This window comes from Brassica oleracea, unplaced genomic scaffold (assembly GCF_000695525.1).
Source record: "Brassica oleracea var. oleracea cultivar TO1000 unplaced genomic scaffold, BOL UnpScaffold01128, whole genome shotgun sequence".
Classification (NCBI taxonomy): Eukaryota; Viridiplantae; Streptophyta; class Magnoliopsida; order Brassicales; family Brassicaceae; genus Brassica; species Brassica oleracea.
In genome coordinates this window covers 14782-26095 of record NW_013617689.1, presented here as the reverse complement: position 1 = coordinate 26095, position 11314 = coordinate 14782, and the positions used below count along the sequence as shown (strand labels likewise).

General features: G+C 34.3%; 1 protein-coding gene across 1 annotated transcript; it reads left to right on the top strand.

Annotated features, from left to right (window-relative positions):
* Positions 1-3817: 3817 nt before the first annotated feature.
* Positions 3818-5154, top strand: LOC106320920 (F-box protein At4g19940-like). Its single transcript, XM_013759263.1, is given in 2 exon segments — positions 3818-3932; positions 3934-5154. Coding segments are annotated over 2 exon segments (1194 nt in total). The 5' UTR covers positions 3818-3863; the 3' UTR covers positions 5059-5154.
* Positions 5155-11314: the final 6160 nt, after the last annotated feature.

Sequence of the window (11314 nt, the reverse complement as noted above, 5' to 3'; positions counted from 1 at the left end):
TTCTTTTGGGCGTTACATGCATCTTTGCTTCTTATTGCCTTGTCTGAGAATATTTTGTCAAACATGATTCAGTTTAATTCTTTGTTTGATGGGGTTATATGCGAATGTGAGAAGCTTTTTTTGTGTGGGTACATTGATCCAGGTTACTTCGAGATCTAATGATTTGTGGGTATTGTTAAGATGCGATCGACCTTGCTCTGAGATATCTTTTCATAACATGAAGAGTTATGGCTGTGTTGCCGATAGCTTTGCACACATTGCTTTCTGAATCTCAGTTCATTGCTTGTTAACAGTTTCCCGGCCAAAAGTCTTTTCTTCTTTTTTTTGAACTGAAGTCTTTTCTTCTTTCTTTGATAAGGATATGTATTTAAACACTAAGAAATTATTAATAATAGTCGGACCAGAAAGATAGAAAGGTGTGAACGTTAACCAGAGAATTATACTAATCCTGGTTACAATACCCATTCTTTTATTTGCATCTATTTTCTAAATAAAAATGGTAATAGATATCAGTTTATCATTAATGATCTTATTTTCAACGTCCCCAAGAGCTAAGGGAGCTGCCAGGAGCAACGCAGTCAAGTATTGATTACTGATTGATCCAGAAAACATGTTAGGTAGAGACTTGTGATGGATTAGAAGGAGTTTACATGATTGTTTCTTCACCAGCTTATGTGTCATCAGTACCTAACGTTGATGAAGGAGTTATATGTTTGGCCAAATGACATTAATTAAAAAAAAAAAACAGAGTATATAGTTTTAGTTTAGTGGTATAAGAGGATGATAGCAAACATTTTTCAAAAAAGGAGAAACATTTAAGTACATTTAAACTTAGAAGCTTACATTTGTTGCATGCATGTAACTTTGGACATGCCAACATATATCATTTAGTTGCCCATACAAATTTGAATTTTAACAGTGCTAAGTTGGAATTTAAATGTAATATACGTCTTATTGAACAAGCATCTCAAATCTGCATGTTTGTAGTTTGTTCACCCTCAGGATATATCTCACTCGGGAACTTTCCCTCTCCTTCATCTAATACAGTTTTTGGATTTTTTTTTATTCAGTCTTGTTTAGACATTCTCCGCGCGGTCTTTGTTATGAGCTTATTTCTTATTTTTAAGAGCAAGAAAAATAAAATTAACTAAAAAATTGGGACATTTATGAATTTGATGATATTTGAGAACTTAATATCTTATAAATCCGTGTGCATTTTATTAGAAGATTTTCTTGGATTGAACCTGTACCAATATATAGTATTTCATATTATGTATTTAAAAAAAAACAAATAATAAGAATTTGCAAGTTATATTATGTCTTTTAAATAAATATAAATAATAAATAAAATAGTAGTTGTTGCTAAAAAAAAATATTTTTAACCTGTTAGCAAGAAAAGAAAGCCTTAAATTCTTAAGTAAATCTTAAATCTTTGGATAAATACTAAACTTAAATCATAAACACTAAACATTAAATCTTAAAATTACTAAATTCTTAATCCTAAACTCTAAACCCTAAACACTATTGAGAAGCTGTGAATCTGAAAGCTGCTGTGAAGAACACTAGTAATGTGGTGGTTCGTGAGCAGAGTAGGCGGAGCGGTCGTGAACAGAGCTGGTGGTCGTAAGGAGAGAGACGTTGGCTTCATGAAGATTAGGTTTAGATTAGTTTTTGGTTTAATGTGTTATTGTTTTACTTTATTTGGTTTACTTTTGTTTTTTTTTTTAATTATATATTTGATTTTGCATTCATCTGAAATAATTTAGAATATATATATATATATATATATATATATATATAGAGTGAATGAGTAAGTTTAATTGATATTATCAGCTTTACATTAATTAGTTTTCAGGAATCTATGATTTATTGTATTCACTACTAATATAAATATATTAAAAACTGTTATTATAATTGTTTCTGTAATATCATATGGTATATTATCAATTTATATAATGTAATATATGATATTTAATAATTTCTATAAATAAATTATATTAATTCATCTATATTTAAGAGTTTACTTGTATGTTTGGAAACATCTATTAGATTAAGTAATTCTAGGGTTAGTTTCTTTTTAAAAACTTTAATTAAATAAATAAAAAATTTAAAACCATCAACCAATCAAATTATAACTATAAATTGGAAAGCTTTCTTATGAGCGACACGTTAGCAGAAATAACTTAAGTGACTTCTCAACTAATATATATGGGGATTATGATTTATCTATTTAAAACCAATGATAAATTTGGTTAATATAAACATGTATTAGGAAAATGGTAGTCTAAGTAATTTCTCTCATAATTTTGTCAAATCACAAATCACACTTTTTCACTCATTTTTTATTTAATGTTTAACTTAAAAATTAAATGGGTTAACCAATATTTCTTCCTTAAAAACATACATATTTAATTAAATCTGATTAATTAATAAGAAAAAATAATATTTAAATTTTTAAATAACGAAATGTTGTTATTTTGGCATATATACTTAAGAACAAAACTTAGATTCACCCCCTAGGGTGAACTTTTAAATTCAACTCACCATTTATGACCAATAAAAGTGACACATAGATTATTAATTAAAAAATATTAAATTAAATAAAAAATAGCTACATAAATTAAAAAACGCTAATTTTAACGACGCTAACGCTTCCAGTGAAACTCTAAACCCTAAATCTTAAATTCTAAACCCTATACCCTAAATTCTAAACCCAAATCTAATCCCCTAAACCCAAACTCTATACCCTAAACCCTAATCCTAGACCCTAAACCCAAATTATATACCTTAAACCCAAAAATAGACTATAAACCTAAACCTTATACCCTAAATCCAAGTTTTAGACCCTAAACCCAAACCGTAAACCTTAACCCAAACCCTATAGCATCTTAATTAGTTTGGGGTTTGGGTTTAGGGTTTACCGTTTGAGTTTTATACTTATGGTTAAGGTTTTGGGTTTAAGGTATATAATTTGGGTTTAAGGTTTACGGTTTGGGTTTAGGGTCTAGGATTAGAGTTTAGGGTATAGGGTTTGGGTTTAGAGGTTTGGATTTGGGTTTAGAATTTAGGATATAGGTTTAGAATTTAAAATTTAGGATTTAGGGTTTAGCTGAAAGCATTAGCATCATTAAAATTAGCGTTTTTATTTTTTGTAGCTATTTTTTATTTAATTTAATATTTTTAATTAGTAATTTATGTGGCACTTTAATTAGTTCTAAAAGGTGGAGTGAATTTAAAGATTAACCTAGGGGTGAACTAAGTTATGTCCCTCTTTCATTAGTCCGACATGGTCCTCTGAATAACATTATCTATTCAAGTTGTTTATTTCCGCTTGTTTGGCTCACTCATATTCTATTTAAGGATTAGGTTACTTCTGCTTAATAATAATGGTATTTGTTTGTTGGAAAAAAAATCATACAGCACAGGCACATGATTATCATCTTGTACAACTATAAAAAAATCATACAGCACAGGCACATTCTTTCATAAGAACATTTTTTTGTTAGTTATTCAATTTCGATCCAATTATCCAGACCACGGTAAGTATGAGTAATAGAATGGTCTTTGTGCTCAAAAAAAAATTACTTAATACTAGTAAAAGAAAAATGTTCAACCAAGTATGAAAATTTACAGTACAGAAATAAAAAGTTTGTAGAGATATTTGGTAAGAGGAAAAAAGGATATGCAATTTGTTAAAATATCAAAAATGAAAAATATATGAAAACTTATTTATTTATTTATTTATTTATCATGTGATTAAAGAATCGGATTATAGGGTTAGATTTGTGCCCCAACGTTTTTGGCATCATTACTAAATCAATCTTTGACCTAGCCGTCCTCATCTCCGCCGGTAGAGAAGAAGAATGGAGAGTATAGCGAAGGGACTAAGAGGAAGCAACGTGTGCAAGAGCCATGAAGCTTCGCCGGTGATATATACCTTTTGATCTAGTGATTGAGATTCTCACGAGACTTCCTCCCAAATCTCTTATGAGATTCAAATCGGTATCGAACGTCTGGTCATCTCTAATTTGTTCCCAATATTTCACCAACCGTTACCAAACGGTTTCATCAGCCGCACCTCGTCTATATATGGGTTTGAGCTTTCTTGACAACAGCCACCTCAAGTGTATGTTAATATCAGTATCTCCTAGTTCTGACTCGGATATTACTATATCTTCCTTTGACGCCCACCAAGGTTTAACCAAGCGAGCAATGAGAGGCTACATCACTAGCGTTTTTCGCGGCTTGATGTGCATTGTAGATGAAGCAAGTGCCCAAATATATAACACTACTACTAGGCAACTTGTCGTGCTACCCAAGATAGAAGAATCCAGCATCATAGATGGAGATCACGTGAATAAGAATATCAAGTATCATATCGGGTACGATCCTGTTCAGGACAGATACAAAGTGGTTTGCACAGTTACAACAACCAGTAACAAAGTTGGAGAGTCCATAACGTACTTGTCCGAGCAATGGGTATTTCTACTCGGAGGAGATATATCAAGTCGGTGGAGAAAGATTCCATGTCAATCTTCACATTTTCCTTTAACACAAGGATTGACTATCAAAGGCCGTATGTATTACCTAGCTTGGATTCGTGATCTTGATCATGTGCTTGTGAGTCTGGATACTAGTTCTGAAGAAATCAGTATGCTACAAGCACCTGAAGACAACTTTTATCCTCTTACAGTGACTCTTATAGAATGCTGTGAAAAGGTAGCTATTTTACACTATATTGATCTTGAAATCGAAGGTATGATGAAACTATGGGTTATGGAAGATGCAGAGAAGCATAGGTGGTCGTGTAAGACTTTGGTGTTTCAATCTTCTCAAGTTGATTTATTCAACAAGATTAAACTAGGGGTAGTAGGTACAACTAGAAACGGTGAAGTTATCTTTGCACCTCTGGATACAGCTTGTTTCTACATTATTCTTTATGATCTACAAAAGAATCATATGAGAAAAGTTGAGATCAAAGAAACACCAAACCGCCATCTTACAAAGTTTTGTGAAGCTGCTGGGTTTGATGATGTTGAGAACTTGATATATCTCTAAAACACCCAACGGCTACTACTCTCCAGACTTTTATATGTTTTTCTCTACAATCTTATGATAGATGCTGGGACGATATTTGGTTTGGCTAATATAAATATTGAGGACTTAATGATGTCTTTTTGTTGTTATTTTGTTTGGAAACATTTTATTTAATTTTGTATGATGTTTTTCTTATCTTTTACGGATAAATTAAGTGGCAAGAATTCACAAAGAGTATCAGACATGTTGGATCACTTCATATTTTTCCCATTAGCCATCATACTTGTTTATATATAAAATAAAAAACCTGAAAACGAAGTCTTTTTTTGTCTCTCTCGTCACTGAACTATGAACATAACTAAGGAACCACAGACACAATTGCAAAATATGAGTCTTTTGCAAACCTAACGTTAAGGACCCCCACATAGGAAACGTACCAAAACCTATTCTGAAAACTGCTTGAGTGCTTTCAATCCATGATCATCTAATGGTACTTAATCAATATCACAAGTTTCACAGATTGTTTAGCTGAATTTGCTTTCACTACAAGAGCTGTAATAGCTTCTGTTTTGGTGCCAAGATGTGTATGACATAGCAGATTGCCTCAATTCATCCTTAAAAGCTATTTCATTAGGCTTCTCACAAGCAGAGACATGAATGACATAGCAGTTCTCTGCTTCAAGCATGAAGGGTAGAGAGATCCGTTGTGACCAACGATTTTTGTGTGATGGTTTCTTACTTACTGATGATAATCTTGAATATGACATGATGTGAAACTATGATAACAGAGAAATGTAATGGAATACATGTTTCAATATTTTAGCAATCATAAATTGTGTTTTTCAGAAACATGATCGCTCTAATTGAAACCAATGCAACTTCATTTTTTGAAGGTAAAAGTATAACAACATTTCCTAGTAATATTTCACTGTGACTCTTGCTTTCTCTTTAGAGGGAATATGCAAAAAAAAAAAAACAATTGAGAGAAGAGATATTGAATGGAAATTAAAAAAAACATAGTTTGTCTTAAAAGTACAATCTAATTTTAATTTTTCAATGCAAATTATCATACATATTTATATATAGATTATTACAAGAAAGAGAGGAAAGACCTAGTTTCCTAAATTACCTAAATTCTATATTATATTCAGCAATAAAACACTTAATGAAAGATTTACTGTAATCATGGGATATCATTCTCGGAACATTTTATACGGGGAAGGTAGTGAAAATTCCCCTAACGTATTTTTTTCTACGTAAGTATACATCAAGAGAAATATCTGTCATCCCACCTTTTGAATATTGTCTAGTATCTAAAACAATATTGCACTAGATCTAGAGTTGTCAGACGGGTTGACCCGCGTCCACCTGGACAGTCCCGTGGCGGGTCCACCCGCTCACCAGACTGTGCGGGTTTGTCCACGGCGGGTTACGGCCTGAATCCTTGATGTGGCCATTAGATCAGCAACTGAACCGGAGGTCAACCCAAAGCCCTACTCAACCAGCCAAGGCGCAAACCAGGACATACGTTCACTAACAATTCCATATCTTACAAACCAGGAGGGTTTAAATCACGAGGCTAATTTGTATGGATTCTACACTCAAGAAGGAGTCCAGGCCAATTGGAATTGGGCCAAAATATTCACGGAGCAAGAAATTATGAATTTTACAAGTCAGAGGTTTTCCACCCCATCCATCTGCGAGTATCCGACTTTAGAAGGAGATTCCAGCCCACGGAAGGAGCGGCCTGAACCAAAGCACATCATAGGATTCAAGAGGAATCTCTCAGCTTTCTAGAAAGCTCAATACCAGGAGAAATGGCCACGGAATTATGAAGTTATGATCCAATCTCCAAAACCGGCCAAACCAGTTCTACACTTGCCTCAATTGGAAGCTAGCCGGTTCAATCAGCTTCAAACCAGAAATTGGCGACCAGGAGATCAATCTATACATTCAGGAAGTCTATCCGGAGATCCAGAAGAGTTTTACAAGTTTATACAATGCACCAGCCAACATTGGATCAGGAGGATCCTCATTTACTTCAACTTGCCTTATTTGGAATCTCAAGCATTAAAACTCCAACAGCTATTTTTCCTTCAGATTAGGCACGATCTCAGCACATTCCAAACCATCAAGAAGGTTCCCAGGAAGCTTAGTTATCCTCTCAAACCGTCCAGATACAAGGAGAACACCATCTACATTCATTTGGCCAAGATTCTAATCATAAAGGCTCCAACGGCTAGTTTTCATGGAGCCATCAATTCCTTTGCTTCCAAGTTTATTATTTTGATTTTATTTCTTTCCTTATGTCATTTTATGACTGTTAGAGAGTCCCAGTAGTCGAGCCTATAAAGCTCAATTAGTTTGTCTTTGTAAATCACTTTGAACTTTTATGAATGAAAATACAGTTTTTCTAGTTTCTCAAAAACTATTGTTCTAAGTCTTAGAGTATTGTGAGAAGCAGCTCTTGAGCATCCAGACTTATCAAAGCCTCATTTCACAGAGCTTTGTGGCGTCCACCATCCCATTTCCATCCACCAATCGATCTTGAGAGTGATACACATCCATCAAGACCGGTTCCATCTTCATTCATCTTGTTTGCGGGTCGACCCGCGGGTTACCTGCACAAACATAATGGAATTTGCATTTTTAACTTACACTTTATTCTTCAAGGCTCGAGAGATACACACAAACATTAAGCAACATACCATTAATCAGACAACACAATTTAGTTTTGAACTTGCACACAAGTATTGTTTTAGTTGATTTCTATTAGTGACAACACAATTAGTGAAAATTTTAGTTGGTTGCTTTCTATGTTGAAAGCATTAGCATCTGTTTATAATATAGTTGCAGTATCCCAAAGTTTAAAAAAGTTGCAGTATACCAAACATTAACAATTCTTTAGCCAAGAATATAGAACATCGTATATACTTTGTTATCAGTCCATATTTTTTTTTTTTTTTTTTTGATTAACTTGGGGGTATCCCAGGCCCATGGAGAGGCCCAGACTAATTCCCAAGGGGAGGTGCAGCCCACGGATAGACCCTCTCTCCGGGTATTCAAATGGGCCCTAAAGCATAGGCCCATATCCGTGTTAGGTGACCAGGATAATTGTGACTTAGTTTCGCGCAGCAGGTGGATCGAACCTGAAACGTGTTGGCGTCTCAGTCCCGTCTTCTTACCACTCGACCACAATCACCCGGTCCATATCAGTCCATATTTCACACAACAAAAACTTCACAAGCAGACAAAATTCTTACCAGAACTAAGCTTATTCTTATTATGACGTGAGAATAAGTTTAAGCAAAGGTAGGAAGCAAATGACCACCGAAGCTTTCAAGTTTCATGACTAGAAAGTCTTGAATTCAAATTGTAATAGCTATAATTTTAAAACTTTGTTATCAACCAGATTCCACACAACAAAAACTTCACAAGCAGACAAATTCTTACTAAGAACTAAGCACAAATCAAATTTAGAACATGAATCCAATATATCAACGTAAAGAACATGAAAGCAACAAACTGTAATAGTTCAAAAGCAACACCAAATAAATTCCAGTCAACAAACTTAAATTTTAAATGGAAATACGAAAACCAACAAGCCAAACTCAAACAGGAGACATTACAGTCAAGAGCAGAGATAACCTATTGTTTTTTTTTGGATTTGCAAGTCTTTGTTTGAGTCCGAGTCCTACCCTAGATCCGATCATAAATATGTTGTGTTTATTAGGTATATTTGGTTATTTCGAATATGTTTCCGGTATTATGGATATTTTTTTAAAGTTTTTGGTTTCCGGCCAATTGCCAAAGAAAACATGCCCCAAATTTATTTATGTTTCTCTGTTTTTTCAAAGTTTTTTTTTAAGTTTTTAATGTTCTGTCGACCTCTTAAACTCCACTAAAAATCTGTCCTTTATCTGTAAATAACGTCCTTGCAGCAAAAACTATTTCAAATTAAACACACATCATAATAGTAAATCATAATAGTAAACGGACGTAATGTGAATTTATATTTAGAAACTAAGCACACTTCTTCAAACCCGAAAGATTATATGATAATACATACATGCATGCATGGAGCATGGTACGCGGTTACCTCTCGTGCAAAATATATAACAGAAACCGAGAAAGGAATGTTTGATAATGAGAACGTATTTTAAGAAAGTGATCAACATGGATAGAGAAAGCAATATATATTATTTTAGATACTAGACAATATTGAAAAGGTGCGAAGACAGTATATTTATTGAAAAAAATATATATATATTATGGAAATTTCCACAACCTTCCTTCCCCGTATAAAATGGTATGAGATTGATATAGCGTGATTACAGTAATCTTTCATTAAGTGTGTGATTGCTGATATAATAAATGATTTTGGTAATTTAGGAAACTAGGTCTTTCCTCTCTTTCTTGAAATCTATATATAAATATGTATGATAGTAGCCGGGATGAAATGCTGTTAGAAACTCTCCTAAGAGTCATGTTTTAGACTCTGTGTCATTTTCTTACACTTTATACGTGTTTCAAAACGAAATGACCTTTCAATTTTTGATTGTGGATCGTTATAGTTGCTCTTTATTTATTGAAAAATCTTCGGTCTTTGATTCTCAAACCACTCGATATTCTCGTGTAAATATGGTTTGAAACTTTCACAACCTTTCCAATATGAAAAACACATGATTATTGGATCGATTTTGGTTGTTGGTTTATTTGCGTCTCGTTTTTTTTCTTCAAAAAAGTGGACAATTATGACTGCAATATGAATCGAACCGGCGGTGGCTTTTGATGAAGTGGCAAATAAAGACCACCGTGGAAGCAGAAAACTTTCGCATCGCGATACAAGGAACATATTAAAATAAGCATTTTAGTTTGTTTTTTTAATTTTTTTTATTAGGCCCTAACAGAATCTCCCGCTCAACTCTTCTCACAATTCTCTGTTTCCACAAAAGAAAAAATCGAAATCCTCTCGCTCTAGCTTCATCGTCTCGTTCCGAAGTTTTGTGGAATGGATCCAAAAGGAGCTCTACCAGATTCTACTGGTAAAGAAAGCTTGATCATCGATTTCGATTTTGATCTTTTAGATCTGATTTTATGGATGTTAACTTCCTGTGGCTGTATTGATGATTGATTACGTTTCTCTTTACTATCTATCTAGCTAGTATCATGATCTTCTAGTATAGATGTTGGATTATGCTCGATTTCGTTTAGAATCTTGATTCGGTTCGTTCCAGTCATCTAACATCTGCGAAATCGATTCCTGTGGTTGATGATGTTTGATTCTGTGAAATCGAATCTCAGTTTCTGTGGAAGCCGATAGGAAACGTGCCTTCTTGAGATCGTTGAGAGTCAAGCTCTATCCGAGAACAAGGTTTAGAGTTTATAAAAGCTCTGTTTATTAATCAAAATAAGCCGTGCCCTTACACCACCTAAGGCATCGATATATATAGTAAATAATAAGTAAAACCCTAAAGAATAAGGATCATAAGGTTTCCTTATCTTCTATGACAAGAAAAGAAGATAAAGCTCGAAACAAATAAGTAAACTTTAAGAAAAGGAAAATAGAGTAAACACCAAAGCCAAAAAGAAGTAGGATGACCCTGCATCAGGTCCCCCGGGGTAAGAAAAGATTCGCCCTCGAATCTTCGGGCTCATCCTGCGGCACATAGGGAACCAAATGTTTCACATTAAAGACATCAGAACACCTTATATTCGCAGGTAACATCAAATGATATGCGTTGGCATTTATCTTCTCCAAAATCTCCAATGGACCAATCTTACGTGCCTTCAACTTGTTGTATTCATGAGGTGGAAAGCGTTCTTTTGTTAAGATAGCCCAAACCTTATCACCAACGTTGAATTGAACGTCACGACGATGACGATCTGCAGCTTCCTTATACTTTGCAGACGTGATCTTCAAATTGTCATGGACCAGCTGATGGATATGAGAAACATTGGCCACAAAGTCAATAGCCTCACCATGATCACGTGTAGCGTCAGGGACCAAACCAAGATCAATCGGGCCTCTAGGAACGATACCATAAACCACACGAAAGGGACTGTAAGAAGTGCTCCGATTTACAGCATGATTGAAAGCGAACTCAGCCTGACACAAAATAGAATCCCATGTACGAATATTACTGCCGACCAAACAACGAAGCATATCACCTAAAGATCGATTGATTACTTCTGTCTGACCATCCGACTGGGGGTGATAAGCAGAACTCATATCAAGACTCGTACGCAGAAGCTTCCAAAGAGAACGCCAAAAATG